Source organism: Diadema antillarum, unplaced genomic scaffold (assembly GCF_040938485.1).
Source record: "Diadema antillarum isolate AM-2024a unplaced genomic scaffold, OU_Dant_1.0 seq00000783_RagTag, whole genome shotgun sequence".
Lineage (NCBI taxonomy): Eukaryota > Metazoa > Echinodermata > Echinoidea > Diadematoida > Diadematidae > Diadema > Diadema antillarum.
The window spans coordinates 1,172,721-1,189,564 of NW_027271671.1; the positions used below are offsets into that span (position 1 = coordinate 1,172,721).

The window sequence follows — 16,844 nt, forward strand, 5'->3', positions numbered from 1 at the left end:
TATGAAAAAAAATGATATTGCAGCCACTATGAAGTTGAATTGTATTCTTAAAAACCAAGTTGTCTGTAAGAAATAAATTCAATACAAGATTATGTTCCCTGAAATAACCATCGCTATGAACAGAGCGAGATACTCGTAGACAGAGTAATAGAGACGGGGGTAGGGGACGAGGAAGAAGATGGAAATTCTTGGGGGAGAAACAAAAATAAACATAGCTAGAAAGAAAGGAAAATCATTATTTTAGGTCTAAAAAAGTATTCTGTGTCAAATTAAAAATATCCTCTGACAATTAGACATTTCGGAAACCCCTGGGGTTACTGCAGACCTATGCCTGTGGACAGTCGTGGAGCCAGGTGGCAACAGGTGTTTTCTTCACGCTTTCCGTCCGTCGTCTGCTATCAAACCTTCGCGCATGCGTACTGTTGTGATAACATTAGCACAATTCGAGAGAGACGATATGCTTCAAATTTACTCATTGTAATCCTGTACAGATTGTGAAATGCACTTTCATGATAAAGATGACAAAGCAAAAAGTGAAATCGAAGAAGTCTGATAAAGGCAAAGATGCTTCTTCCACAGGTAGCAGCCATGAAAGTAAGGTAAGAACGCTCAGTGGGTTGATTAGAACGTTGACATTTCGTGTGGGTGCCGTGGCTAGTCCCATACATGCAATGAATAGTTAGTGTGTACTTGTATGAGGTTGATTGTATTGGCTTTTTACTATTTAGCCCTAACTTGTTAGGCTTTAAATAGGTACGGTGCACGGTGCATGGTGCATGGTGTGCGTCAAACAGATAGCAAAAGAGAGCAGACTAAGAAAGAAGCATAGTTCCAGACAGTGAACAGCTCCAGAGGTGACAGTTACTTGTGTAACAAAGAAAAGTGAATATCCGCTCGACTTTTTCATTAGCGTAATGAATAACAGGTTAGCGGGTTTAGCTAGTCTAAAAAGTTAGTAAAAGTGATACTGACAGAGGTCAGAGCTACACGTACACACCGCACACAGACTGAGTAGATTTAAGGCATTTTTTTTTTCTCTCTGTTTGTACATAAAATTAGGAGCGAATGCAGATGTTGAACTTTAACGCACCCACATAACCTTTTTTTAGTGATCTGAACCATCTAAAATTGACGATAGTTGCTGGAGATTGTTTGGCATATCCAAACCACATGAAAAAATGGAAGTTGAAGTTTATGAAATTTGGCAGGAATCATCAATAATGGGAGGGGATCAGAGTTTGTACAAATGCTGGGTGGTGCCTCAGAGGGGGCCCCTAGGATGAGGTCTAAAGTTTGCAAAAAAAAACAAATTTTCATGATTGGCTCTGTCACACCTTTCTGGGCAAGCCTTGCATTAACTTTACACTGCCCAGTCGCTGTAAATAGTGACAGGGCTTTACCGTCACGACCCACAACACAAAGAGAGTTCTGTGATCGCATTGCAGTCGCTTTGAGTTTTGATACTTTAGATCATTTTTTGTCACCTCAAACTCATCTAATGTAAATCTTCATTAGAGACTTCATATCTATGCTATCAATATTGACATGCACATTTCACAACTTACCGAAAATGATGATTATATGCAGCATGTGCGAACGGTACATCGTCTTTTACGCCAGGCCATTTTGAATATCGGGAGGTCACGCGATCTGAATGCCCTTTCAAAAGGTTGCGTTGTCGACTGTGCTGCTACCAGGGCTGCCAACACTGGCAACTAGTTGAGAGTGAGACTCCCATAGGCCAATGCTATAATTTAGGAGTCAAAATGAGTGAGATTAATAGAAATGCGTGCAAATGAAATAAAGTTTTAGAGTGAGAAAGGACCAAAATGAGTGAGTCTCACGCTCAATGCGTGAGAGTTGGCAGCCCTGTGCTACATTCAAGCAGCGCACGCACGCAAAAGATCTCTCCGCAGCGCATGCGCGTAATATGCAGAGGTCAAGGCGCCATTTTGAATTCTGCAACGATGAACTCCGACGGTCAGGGATTGCGCCAGAAAGTGTCATTTTTTTTTGTTCCATGGACTTATCACATAACGTGAGTAACGTATACATTTTTTTATAAGAAACATATAAATTTTCATAAGTTTTGTAGTTGTGTTGTGGTTCCCCACTTTGAAGGTGCATGCCTCGACTGTCAGACGCTGTGCTTTGCACAGCGTGTGGTTGGGCTAGCCTTGCGTGTGACTTGCTGGGGACAATTTTTGCTATCGGGAGGTCCCCACAGATGGCCCGCAAATGACACTTTAGCATGTATCTCACTCATAGTTGCCCGGAGGTGTGCAGGCAAGTCCTATTTATGCGCAGCCAAGTTTAGGTTCTGTCACACCTTTTTGGACAAGCTAAGCGGGCTTGTTGCATGTAGGGATTTTCCAGCATGCAGGACAATTTCTGTGGGCAGCCAAGGATTTGGCCAAGTTTCGCATGCGTCTTACCCGCTACTTAGTTCTACTTGTGTGTATTCTGTGTGACCTGCGTGTCAGGCATGTGGGCACGTGAGGGCTGACAACTCAGTGAAGAAATATCTCTGAAGGACTATTTATATGACAGAGGTCCCACAGAATGTCATTATCTTGGTTGCAGCTGACTCTCAACTAACCAGCAGAAAGGCAGCAGCTGACCCTCAGCATACACGCAATTTGCTCGTATAGCTTGCTCCACGCTCACAGAACTGACCAGCTACAAGGATGTTGGCACTATCAAGACTGCTCCTTGCCAGTAAAACACCTATATTATGCTTCTAGAATGCCCACAGATGACACACGTGTCCAGCACATAGGCACAGATCCATGGGCAACCTATGTTCTTCAGGCGGGTCAACTGCCTGTGACTTTCAACAGCTACAGGATTCCTACTGGTGTTCTGCGTGGACCTCTGCTGGCAATCCTGGCAACTCACCTAGAACCTGTTGGTAAATCTGACTTGCGTGCGTACCTCCTGGCAACTACAGGCGAGATACGTGTAGATACTGTCGGGTGTGGGCCATTTGCAGGGTCCTCTGGATAGCAAAAATTGTCACAGATAAGGCTTGCCCAGAAAGGTGTGACAGGCCCTTGAGCATTGTCAAAACCTGTTGCGGGTGAGTTGGGGGGATTGCCCGCAGAGGTCCAAGCAGAACACCAGTAGGAGGCTCGCAGTGACCACACCTCGCAGGCAACTCCCGTGCAGGTAACAATGCAGTTGTAATGCAGGTACTTCGCAGTGCCCGTATGTTGCCCGTAACTAGAACTTAAGTAGAACATGTCCAGCAGATAAGACGCACGCAAAACTCACCCAAATCCTTGTCCGTCCGCAGAGAATTACACTGCGTGCTGGAAAATCCCTACACGCAAGAAGCCCACGTAGCTTGCTTGGAAAAGTGTAACAGGGCCTTTAAAAACAGGTTGCTTGATTGTGACCAAAGGATGGTAGACAGGGATCATTAAGGAGAGGAAGAGGGGATCATATTTTTTACAAATAGCGTTGCCTCATGATATAGGGGACCCCTAGAGCAGGGCTCATACACCTCAAATTAACTAATTTTCATAATCTTTTACCAGTTTATCTTCTTGTCGACAACAGATGGCTGGATTTCACCAAACTTAGCAAGAATTATCAGTGGGGGGAAGGAATCATAGTCTGTACAAATGGTGTTGATGCCTCAGAGGGAGCCCCTAGAGCAGGGCCTATAAAATACCCAAAGTTTGGAAGATGTTTCCCTAGGGGCCTGCAGCAATCTTTTATCAAAATGTGAAATTTTTCCCTCAGGTTCAGTGCCATTAGATCCACTATTTATCTTTTGCAGATGAAAAAAAAAAAACAGCTTTAGTGCTTCAAAATAGTTCTAAGATGTGAGTTAGGGATAAAAGCAACCAACATTAGGATTTTTATCAGTATAATCAATGTTAAGTATTGTTATACAAAATGTGAACAATTGTTTTATTAAAATTGTATCTAGAATAAACCACGGACACTTATGGTTTATTTTAAAAAAAATGGTAATTAATATCTCATTATATTTGTGACTTTATTGCCAAGTTTTTATATGGTATGATATTTTGTGATGCAACTGATTTATCTATGCATCAGATACGATGATTTGAACTTTTTTAAAATCACTGCGACCAATGGTAAACAGAGGCTGTAAGGTAAAGTGTCCCGCTCAGGTGAGCGCTAGACCAATTGGAATAGATCTCTTGCTCATCACATCTGATCTATGCATTAAGTTTGCCAAAATAAACCCCAAAAGTAACATAATCAAAATGAGAAAGTCCTTACTTGTCACTTATGTTATCTCTAATGAAATTCTTCATGTACATATGCAAATCAAAAGTTACCAGTTAACAAAGTGCCTTTGTTGACATGATTTCTTGGTCCCAACTTGATAAATTTACTGGATGCAAAATCAACACACAGCTGTTGACCAATGAGATTGCAGAAATTTTCTCAATCTGTTTGTAACTGATTTCTAACTGTTCCGAAGCTTGCTTTCAAATAGGAATATAAAGGAAATAGATTAAAACTTAACTTTAGTCTCGCCTCCACAGTAGAAGCAAGACATAGCCGTTAATATTCTGTTGCCGTCATCGTTACCAGCATTAAATTCATACCATGATAGGTACGTCACCGAAAGATGCCAGTCAGATTTGAAGTTACCTTTGCCATTGATAGCAATCAGGCATTTGCATCATCATTTGAATAAATGATTTCCTGCTAAACTCTGAGACAAAGTATGAATAAATGGATGGTTGGCGTTAGTGTCTGCTCTACTTAAGGGCAGGACATGTTTCTTTGTCATTCATCTGTTACTAGTGATGCTCACATCGTTTGATGTCTTTAAAATCTAAAATCTGTGAAAGCAGACAGCCCAATGTACTCTACATTCACATGTACATCAATGCACATGTATACACACATGCACACATACACACACACATGCTTTTAACCACAACAACCCATGTGGGCAACTTTGGCAGCTTGTAGCTACTTCATGGAGACCATGTTCTAAGCCACAAACCATGCCAGGGTGTTGGCAGAGCAAGCAACACTGTAATTCAGGTCAAAGACATTGCTTCATACATCATTCTTTGTGGTTTGCTGGAACCCTTAGTTCACCACTAGGTCATGGGGCCAGAAACAATGCAGAGTGTTCATGATGCATTTTTACGATTTTTCAGTTTCATGGTGACAACCAGGGCAAGCCCCCTTTTGCAAAATCTTAATTTCCTTTAACAATTGTATTATTTGGCATCAAAATAAAGCTACTTTTTGATTGAAAAAAAAAAACTAGTTTGGTAGGCCTATATCCAAATGCAAGTGCCAGCAGGTAGCAACAGTTTATCCGAGGGTTGTCAACGAGGAATAGGTACTACCTCAGAATGTAATGTGGTATGATGTCTGCCTAATATAGTATACTCAGATACATGCATAGGCCAGGGAGGTTTAAGAGGCATACACTTTCAACAATTATACCTTGATATCTACCTGACAAGCAAGTAAGCCCTCAGTTTCCCATGCATCGTGATATGTGCTTGATACCCTTTTCATTGACAAGGTACCTCTCTATGGCAAAGCACTTCAGACATTTGAGGGAAATGGTTATTTAAGGGGATTCAAGGAAAATTTCCCTTTCCAAGAGCTTTGCAGGATACATTATACTGGTTGTCATATCTCTAGCAGTGTCCCTTGATCTCTGTGGAGGGACTACCTTAACAGGTTGTCATATGGTAAAATCCTGGGTAAAACAGCAGTATTGAACATCATTAAGTTCAACCAGCATTGACGTGAACTACTCTGTCCTCTGTAAGGGTGTGTTTATGCTCAATTTGCGAAGGCAGAATCAGCATTTTGAAACGCTGATTCAAAACGCTGATTCAAAACGCTGATTCAAAACGCCGTTCACGGGAGCACTGTTTATGCTCACTTTCTTCGAGCCTTGGTAAGAGCGTTTGCGATTGCTTCGCTGACCTCAGCAGAGGCAGGTCAAATTGGGGCGCGCACTGCGATCGGTGGCCTGGCCTGGGAGAGCAGCTGGGAAAGACATGCGTATGCACAGTACATGGGAAAACTGCACAGGCCAGGGTAGCTGGCTGGCCAGGCAGCGCGCGCTTTTTCACGTGAACCGGAAAGGCGTTTAGATGACGTCACTCTAAACGCGTTTAGAAACGCTGTTGCGTTTATGCTTCCCCGTCAAACGTGATTAGTCAGAAACGCCGATCGTAAACGCACCTTTTTGTGCGTTTTGGATCGGCGTTTTGAATCAGCGTTTCTATCGAAGTGAGCATGAACGCAACGGCGTTTTGCACTAATCACGTTTCAAAATGCTGATTCTGGCCCGAAGAAGGGAAGCATAAACACGGCCTCAGTAATGTCCTTTGTGGCTTCACTGAAATGTTGGAATGATGCCTGCCATATATCTACCTTAAAGGGGGACCTGGGTCTGTCAGTTCTACTTGCATGGTGCTGGCATTTGTTTTTGTTTTTCTTCTGACTTTAACCTGCTGGATATATGCATTCCTTCCTCAAGACACATTTATCATAAGCAACTCAAAGGTTATAACAATTACAACATTGTCAGAGGTAATCAAGTTTGAAGCATACTTTCCTGAGTTTCACTGCAAGTAGTGAGTGAACGTGTGCACAGATGTTTTGATTCAAGCTTAGTCACTTTGTGCAGTCCTCTCATGAGTCAAGCATTATGTAGACTACAATGTCTTTTCCTCATCAGTGAAGGCTTAAATAAAATTGAGAGTGAGTAGGCCCTTGACTCTAGCTTCCCCTCTTTGCGGTCAGCCCAACAGATTAAATCATAAATGTTCAGACGTGTTCTGTTGCTGGGCAAGAGAAGCTGCTGTCTCTAATCAAACCCCGAGGACAATCTCCAATTTGTCATAAATGTGAATGGATCTGCATTGGAACTTTTAAGATTTGTGTGAAAATTCACATTTTATTTTGTGTGTGGCACATTTCAATCTTGTTTTCAGAGCAACCACTCATTTCCCATGAGTCCATCAGAAGGCAACACCCTGTCCCCCCCACTGCACGCCACCAAGCCACCAAACAGAGTCCACTTCATCTCGGAGATACAGAGCATGATGTAAGTTTCTTCTAATTGTTGAATTATCATATTTCCAGTTTGAGCTATTGTGTAATGAATTTCAGGTGACTACATTGATACATTGTACATTTTCCTTTTCATCGAGAGAAGCCTTATGAATGATTCAGTTTGTGACAAGTTTTTCTTTTCCGCTTTAGATCAACATTTTCTACCAGTGACGACTGGTACCAATGCTGTCTGAAAGTTGTGATACATGCTTGCAGCATTTGAATGCCACTATTGACATAAAATTTTCTTTGTGGTGTGATAGTGGCAATGAAAAGCAGAGACATGCCCTCGTTGACACATATCTAGCATTGGATTTTCTGTCAGAATCTCTTAACTCATTGCATATGGGAACTGGATCCGTCCAGTGCAAAATCATTAGGGGTTTTGGCTTAAACTTTGGATTAAACTTGAAGCAGCCTGCTAGTAACAAGGGGAAATGACCCAATATATGAGATGTAATTTGATGTTTTTGATCTAGACAAAATAAAACTGATGCTGTGATTGAACTTACAAGTTGAGTGTGTGTGCTTGTGTCTGTGTAAACATGTGCCCATCTGTTGCTTTCCTTTATCTGATCATGGAGCTGTTGTAGTGCCATGAATAGATGGAGGCCATGTTAGTGTGTTGAGGATGCACAGAAGATGTTAGTGTGCCTGTAGCCTGTCCACCAAGTCAAGTAGGAATTTCCAACAAGTACTGGAGAGGGTCTAGATGAAAAAAAAAAGAACAAAAGTCTTGTAGAATGATGAAATGAAAGGGACTATCAAACAGTAAAAATGTTTGGGCAATTTACTGGCTTTCCTGAAGCCCTTCCATCAAATATTCATGCCTGGTACTTGTCTGATAAGCAAGCTAGTAATAGTCCTGTCACTATTGCATTCCCATAATAATGAAAACGATAATGGTTGGTTGCCACTGGATACAAAGCACTTTATGAAGCAGAACATTTTAGTAAGCTGTATCACTTATGGCAACTTTGCCTAGTTAGGAGCAAATTGTGGCAATATTGTATTGGCTGCCACAATGACCACTGCCACTTGCTTTGTGGCTAAGCTGCTTGTGGTCACTTTATGACTGACCATCTCTGAGTGATCTCTCAATCTGTCAGGGGTCCAGCAGTCCATCATCTCAATGGACAGTGGTTAACCAAATGTCGGATTGGTTGTGGTCTACTGGTAACATCTAGGAAACATAAGTAACATACAATGTAACAATTTGGAGGCATGCTGAAGGTCTTCCATTCTTGTGCCATAGATCTATATTTTTTTTCTTATGTGAAAGATTTGATAAGTGACAACATTCTCACCAATTTTTAGCATTTGCTTATTCTGTTAATATGGTCTCTCCAGTAGAGGTCATTGTTTTATCCTCACCAAGTAATGTAGGTTCTCCAAAATCCCTTCCCTTTCCCTTTCACCTCCTACCAAGAGCACAGAAATTTGTCCTAGAGGAGATGGGAGGATAGGACAGTGATTGTAATATTGTATGTATACACCAAATATTTTGGAAGCATAATGTTTCACATATTGGGACTTATGCGATGATATTTTGGGTGGTTGAATTTATGACTTAGAACCACAGTCACAAATGAGAAATACATATCACTTTTCAGGAGAAAAGTTTACAATTCTAAACCTTTGAGACAATATGCAGTGAATTTGTGTTTTGGGAGGCAGTTTTAGTGGGGGTGCTGTGGCATGGCAGAGAAGACTCAACTTTCTATGGGAGGTTCCAAGTTCAAATCTTGTGAAGTGCTTACATCCTTGGACAAAATGTTTTTACCCACCATGCCCTCAGCCCAGGTGTATACAGTCTGTAAATGGGTACCTGGCAATGTTAGGGTAATAATAACGGTTACAGCTCGTTATTCCGAAGGTTCGTTATTCCGAAGGCTCTTCAATCCGAAGATTCGTTATTCCGAAGGTTCGTTATTCCGAATTTCATTTTCGGATCAACAAATCTTCGGAATAATGAACCTTCGGAATAACGCCACAAATGTTCGGATTAACGAACCCTGTTTCATTTTCGGATTAACGAACATCTAGGTATAGGGAATTTGTGTGTTTTGGATTAACGAACCTTTGGAATAACGAACCTTTGGAATAGCGAACCTTCGGAATAGCGAACCTTCGGAATAACGAACAGCACCCATGATAACGGCAGGACGCTCTCAGGAAGAGCAGTGGCAATGCTACAGATCAAGAGGCTACCCTGGATAAAGGATCCCATATTATTATCATACTGTTATTTTCACAAGTGGTCATTTCATGAATATCAGTTTACTCATGAAATTGATATCAATAAAAACATTGCAAATTGTATGGCATATGCAGTAGGAACCTATCCAGTAGGGTGGCTGAAACATGTGAAAAGTTAATCATGCAAGATGACAAAAGGTGGTTATGTTGCCAGTGATGTGTAATCACATGTTATCCTTCAGAAAGTGTGAAAAATGTTGGTGTTAGAAAAAAAGAATGTTTCCACTTTTTTTCAGAAATCTTATCTCTTACATTTAAAACACCTAAAACTGTTATGCTTTCATGGCATAAGTGATGATCTCAAACTGATATGAAACTGTCAATATTTTTCACAGATAGTGTGTAAAGCCCATGACAATCACTTTGCATGTTTCCCTTCCCATTAGTCCTTCTAACCATACTTCTAGCCTTTTGTTGTATATGTATTGAATTTCCTGTTTCTCTCCCTCCCTCTTTTTCATCCTATCCTATCTTGCCTTCTCTCTTGCCTACTCAGAATCTAGAGATCCCAGGTTCTGTGGTCAGACAGCTGTTTACAGTACTCACTTTATTTTTTCAGTATGCCCGCTAAGGTTAAATACCTATGCACAAGTATGGTTCCTTTGAACAAGAAATTCTGGGAAATTGTGGCCAAAAGTTCAAGTCATATGATAGCCTTAAAGCCAGCCATGTCTGCTGGTTTGATGACAAATGGTCCAGATTTCTTCCTAAATCGGTCGCTCTCGGGGCTCCCCTGGACATTAATTGTACTGATCATACAATTACAGAAAATTTTCCAGTGCAAGTCACTGTGTATGTAGGCCTCAGTGTTTTTCTCTCGTAAGAGAGGTTGTGCTTAAAATGAGCATAAAAGGTCATTGACATTCCAAATTGTCAAGTGACAAGTATCATATCTTGGTTTGAAAAGCAATATTTTCTACACCAGCTTCATAGCCCAATTGTACCCTCTCTTGATAGAATGTGAATATAATGTAAAATGCTGTTTGGGAGTTGACGTATCATTGATAGTAGTATGTCTTGTTGACTCTGAAGAGATTAACAAACACATTTTAAATGCTCAGTTGGTAAAATACACAGCTCTGAAAAAACTAGTATGAGTACCTCATGTACATCATGTTTTTATGCAGTGAATAAAAAAAGTTGTATGCATGAAATCAGATGATATCTCACTTGCCATTTATTTGTTTTATTCTATTTTCTCTTCTCTGTTGCCCATTGATTATTGTTTCTTTGTAATAAGCAGAACTGCTTTAGACACATTATTCATGCCATGCAATATAAACCAATGATTTCTGAATAATAATAATTTATATGTTATTTACCATTATCTTGTTTTCTGTTAGGTGGCCAAGAAAGATATGTCAGTTTTTCTTTAGTGTATTTAGTGAGCTCAAGTAATCATCAGAAAATCTGTAAGGTGCTTGTTTTGATGAAGTTTACAAGCTGGTCTTCAAACCAAAGTTTCCCCATGATTTTGAGTCTTCAGTCTGGCTTATGAAGTAGTGTGGTGCACAAAGTGGTTGAGTCAAGGCTCATGTTTTATCCCATGTGGATGGAAAATTACAGCTTTGCAAATTTGTCCTCTGTTGCCAAACTTTCTCTGTGTGTGCCAGACTAGGAACACACTTTCTGTTTTTGCTCCCCTCATACATACATGTAAGGTGACATGTTTGTTGGGAGCACTTGACATGATGTAATCTGGCCAAAACTGTCAGCAGAGCAGGAAGGCCAGACAGCTTAAAGGTATTAGGTAGTCTTAACATGAAATGTAAGATATAATATGGGATTTGCTTTTTGTTTACTTTTGGTTGGATAGGTACAATGTATTATTAACTGTGGCTCTAGATTTTTGATTCATCTGATGTTAGAATTTCCTTACATTCAGTGAGTAGTCATTACCCGATCAGTTTTCAGGTTGTCTGCCCCTTCGTCCATCCATCTGTCTGTTTGTCGGTCTGTCCATAAAAGATTTTGTGTAAAACGTAACTTAATAAGTCCCTTGAAAACATTTGCAGAATAGAAAAAACCAGCTTTAGTGCTTTAAAACAGTTCTAAAATGTGAGTTACAACTAACGCAGAAATGTTAATCAGTATAATCGAGGGTAAGAATTATTAAATAGACAAAATGTGAACAATAGTTTTATTCAAAACTGCTTCTAGAATAAACCATCACTGTGACAGTTTATTGAGAAAATTAGTGATATCTCTGATTCTCCGAATATTTGCGGCTTTGCTGCAAAATTTTTTTATGGTAGGGTGTTTTGTGATACAACTGAACATCTATGCATCCAATGTGTTAATTTCATTTTTTTTTTCTCATCACTGCTCCCAATGTTCAATAATATTTTTAAGAACTGTTTGAGTTATCCAAATGAAACTTTGCATAATATGAATGCATGAGTAGACCAAACTGCTTATCAACTTTAGAGCTTACACACTCAAGGTCAAAGGTCAAGGTCAAATGGTGAAATTTCACTACTTCCCCCTATACCTCTACAATGCCTGAATACATTTTATGAAATTTAGAATATAAAACATGTATTACCATTCTCTATGGAAAGTTTTGGGTCATAACATCAAATGTCAGCAGTCAAAGGTCAAGTTGAAATGTTCAAATATTACTTTTTTCTTCCATATCTCAAGGTATTTTCATGAGACTTATACATGTATTGCCTGATATTGATTCTCTTTAGAAGTTTGGGGTCATCAGACTTCAAAGATCAAGGTCAAAGGTCAGATTAAAATGGTAAAAGTACATTATTCGATGCTGAAATTATACTATTTTCTCCATTCCCTAGAAATGATTGAATGTATGAACACTTTTGAAATTAGCAGTTCAATAAACTTGGTATACATACAGTTTTGTACATAATGCATAACCACACAGTGATTATGTAGGGAATGCTGTGGGCCATGGGATTGAACAGTCGCAGCGGACGACTATAATTAACTCCCCAAAAACCCACAAAACGTTTTGAATTTTCAACCGTCACTAAGGCAGTGCGAATTGGGCGTTCTCATTTTCACCAAAATTTCACGTTCTCATATCTCCGCTATACATTGACCAAAATCGCTTAAACTTTAAGTATCAATGCAAAATCATGATTTCTATCTACATACAAAAAATCACAAGAAACAATCAAGAACTTTTTAAGTTATTCAGTATTTCATGTTTCTCTGTCTCGGAAAACTACCATCCGATTATTTCCAGACACATCTGGACGCACCACTTAATATTCATGAAACTTGACATACATATTCATAAGACATGTGCGGACGTTAATGTAGCCCTGTTCGCTTTGCCGAAGACCCATTTTTGAAGTTACAAGTGAAAATAAATGAAGTATCTTGTCAAAAATCTTGGAGCAGCAAACCAAAAACTTATTTGCGCTTGCGCAATGAATGGACTTTCCCATGCTGCTTCGATCCAGCGAGCTGATTGGTCGATGCAATGCAGCGTACTGTTACTGTGCGATGCGAGGTGGCTGCTGCGGATGCCTAGTAAACTGCACATGCATGCTACGAGAGTGGGATGTGGGGTGTCGATAAGTACAATGTAGCAGTGTGCTGGGGACCTCGCCACCTCAAAGACAAGCACTTACGTTATCAGAACTGGCCTATTAAAAAGAATGTAGCAAAAATTTGAATATCTATCGGCTATGATACCATTTATGCAGTTGCAAATTCATGACATTGGATTATTCGGACTTAACGCAGATTTTACGGCACTATAGTAAGTAACATTACAACTACGAATTCCCAGTACGAGTTATAATCAGAGTACAGCAGTGCCGTACGGGACTGAAGTACAGGTGACGTTAGAGCGACAAAGATGTGGGTATGTGGGACTGTACCCTGTCTTCCCGTATGCGAATGACTATAAAATTTCGTGCTCGGAACGAAGGTAGAAAGTGCACCACTTTCGATAATTTCCAGACATATCCGGATGCATGACTTCTCGAATGTGATATTTTAGAGTTCCGGAAAGAAATACATACTTAGTAAAGCCCCCGTTCCACCATCACGATTTGGACCCCGATCTGTCCCGATCTAGCAGATCGGGAGAGAGTGGCAAAAGCGTACAGGGATCGGAAGCATCGTAGCAGCAGCGTGTGGAGGTCGGAGTTGGAGCGAGCATTTTTTCAGATCGGGAAGAAATTTTGAACCGGTTCAAAATTTCTTCCCGATCTCCCCGATCAAAACTGACATACTTTTAATCGTACGGCAAGCGGGGAGAGCGTAGTGACAGCGTAAACGCAGCGGGGAGAGCGTAGTGACGGCGTAAACGCAGCGGGATGAGCGTAACAAGGTCTTTCTGAGCGTAGTAACATCGGCACAAGACAGGAAGTGATTTTAGCTGTAATTTTCGAAGAAGAAGAAGAGATGAAGAAAAAGAAGAGAAGAAAGCAGCAAAGCAGCTACCCAAAAGGCGAAGAAAGAGAGACTGCATGTGATGCTGAAAGAGGAGGAAGAGGACATAGCAGAATTTTGAAGAATATGAAATCATCTACAACTGGAGGAAGACAGACTATAAAAGCAAGGACATCAAGAAAAAGCCTTGGAAAAATCAGCACGTCTTTGTTTATACAATGCATTGCTGCAAAAGAACCGTGAGTTGAGGAGCCTCTTCGAGGTCCACAGTATATTTCTTCGGTTCTGCATGCTAATAAGTTGACTGACTGCAGACCGACAGTCGAATCGGGGTACATCGTGGCACATCGGGCACTTTTCAGCTTTCTGAACGGGGTAACAGCGTGAAAAGATCGTATAGATTGTTCAGAGCGTAGATACAGCGTGCATCGATCGGATAACATCGGCAACATCGCACTGACAGCGTAGCAACATCGTTCTAAAGCGTACCGGCAGCGGCAGAGATCGTAATGTCTCATTCCCGATCATCGTAGTAAGAGCGTAGCAAGCACGTGGTAGTCGTAACTGCAGCGTACTTAGAGCGTTCTAACATCGTACTGTGTCCAGATCGGCTCAGGTTTTACCCGATCCTTCCCGACCTGGGAAAATTGTCAAATCGTAGCGAGAACGGCATAGTGGAACGGGGGCTTTACATACTTGAAAGTTTTTTGTTGTTCACGAAGTCAAAATGTGAAATTTTAGCAACGATTTCTGACAATTATTTTCCGTTTTGAGAGTGAAGTTATGCTCCATTTTGGAATATTTTCTCGTCGTTATTTAAAAAAGTTAACATAATGGCAGGTTAAAATGAGGTTTTTACTTTTCATAACCGTTTGGATTATCAAAAAATGTGAATAAATAGTAAAGTTACAGCAGTTTTGCTGCGACACTTTCCTAGCGGAACATGTTCATTCAAGAGGAAAGCGAGGTCAGGTCAAAATGAAAACAGTGAGTTAATTGCACCCGTCCACTGCGACTGTGAATGTCCAGTAAAAATGCTAGAATTTCACTTGTTTTCCATATTTTTAAAGTGGCTATTAAAGATAATAAAAAGTTTTGGTACCTCAAAAGTTTCCTTGAATTTCCTTGTCTTAGTTTGTGTTTCACTTAAAGGGATGGTACAGTATTGGTGAAGATGAAAATTGGGCTTTTAACTTTTTGCGAGATACCAGGAAAACACTTATGATATAGCACAAAGCATACCATTTTAAGAAGAATTCAAAGTTTATTTGATGAAAATCGGGTTTGCAATGACTGAAACATCCAAAAACAAAGTAAAACAAAGCGATCGTAATAAAGTGTGGGTCCCACACTTTATTGGAATTGCTCTTTTTTCGATATCTCAGCCATTTCAAAACCAATTTTCATCAAATAAACGTTGAATTCCTCATAGAATTACATGCTCTTTCATATTTCATAAGAGGTTTCTCATTATCTCACCAAAAAATGTGAGAAACCTGAAATTAAGTCTCAACCAAAACTATACGATCCCTTTAAAGTACCTTTCATATAACTAACACTGTGAGACTTACTCGCCCCAAAGTGCTCTCATGTCTTAGTAATCATGCAATTAACTGCGACTAGCAACCCCATACGCGTAGCGACCAGCAGTCCCATATGCTACAACGTTATCAATGCGGTACCGCGACGGCTCTGGTACGAAACCATTATTGCATGATTACTAAGACATGAGAGCACTTTGGGGCGAGTAATTCTCACAGACAACGTACTTTAACGTGAAACACAAAACACAAACCAAGACAAGGAAATTCAGGGAAACTTTTGAGGTACCAAAACTTTTTATTATCTTTAAAGAGTATTATAATGAAAATTAGTATATAATTACCAGGTGATGATTGTTTGGCAATTATGTAAAATTGTTATCTCACATCAGCAATATGTAATCATGAATTTTGGAGCTGCTGAGTACTAATTTGTGCTTCCAAATGTTGGCAGCTCTGTTATTGGTGATTTTGAGGAAAGTGTCATTAGTAACGACAGTTTCCTCCTATGTATTTCTTTGTTTTTATTTTTGCTGTATATCTTCGCTAAATAACATGCTATGGTGCGAATTCAGACTGCAATCTAGTTGAATACAATTGATGAACAAATCGGGGTATGCAACTCATTTTAGAGGCTTGTCATTTTTGTAAATAGCATTATGCACAACCAAGGGTGGATCCTGGAATTCTGTAAGGAGGGGGGGGGGGGGGGGGGCGCAACTAATATTTCTGGTGCTACTTCCTGGTTTCATTTCATTTTTTTTCTTTTTCTTTCTTTTGTTTTCAATGAAAAATAAAGGGGGGGGGGGGGCGTGCACCGGTTGCGCCTCCTCTGGATCCACCACTGACAACATTACTGTTTTTTATTTCGAATGACTGCTTTTTAGCTTTTATAGCATTACTGATTTGAGGTCTGAGAGGTTGGCATCTCTGAATATGGCAGAGGCATACCAGTTGCCATAGTGACATTTCTAGCTTGAGACTGAAATCCCCATAGATTGTACTCAAGATTCATCAGGATCCCATAAACAGTGGGCTGAATAAAAAATTAATAGTAAGTATGTTCTCATTGTTAAAAAATGTTTGAATTCTGCAACGATGAACCCCGACGGTCAGGGATTGCGCCAGAAAGTGTCATTTTTTGTGTGCCATGGACTTAATATTGCGAGGGCTCTCTATGGACTTATGAACCTTCTGTAATATAAGCATGCACTTAACGTGTGTAAAGATTAAGTATATTTCACTTTTGGAATTACAGACCTTCAAGTATTTCATTTTTGGATTAACGAACCTTGAGAATACTGAACCCTATTTCACTTTGGATGAACGAAACTTTGAATAATGAACCTTATTTCATTTTCTGATTAATGAATCGTCAGAATACCAAACCTTATTTCATTTGTGGAAGTAGAGAAGCACTCTAAGAGCACAGACCTCTGCCAAGCAGCTAATTTCAACCGATGATCTTGGTCTTCCATAGAGATTTGTGATTTCCGCCCATAATAGTGGCGTGCATGCTGAAAATCACCTGATTTCCCAATACAGAAGCCTATGTTACTTCATCAACTTGCACTTGCCATAGCAAAAACT

The 16,844-nt window shown here is 40.1% G+C and overlaps 1 protein-coding gene across 1 annotated transcript in view; it reads left to right on the top strand.

Moving 5' to 3' along the window:
• The first annotated feature begins 7,038 nt into the window (after positions 1-7,038).
• Positions 7,039-16,844, top strand: part of LOC139739129 (transcription initiation protein SPT3 homolog) — a 119,746-nt gene continuing 109,940 nt past the window's right edge. Inside the window, exon 1 of the mRNA XM_071649747.1 lies at positions 7,039-7,075. Within this exon, the coding sequence (XP_071505848.1) occupies positions 7,071-7,075 (5 nt within the window). The 5' untranslated portion in view covers positions 7,039-7,070. The remainder of the gene's footprint in view (positions 7,076-16,844) is intronic.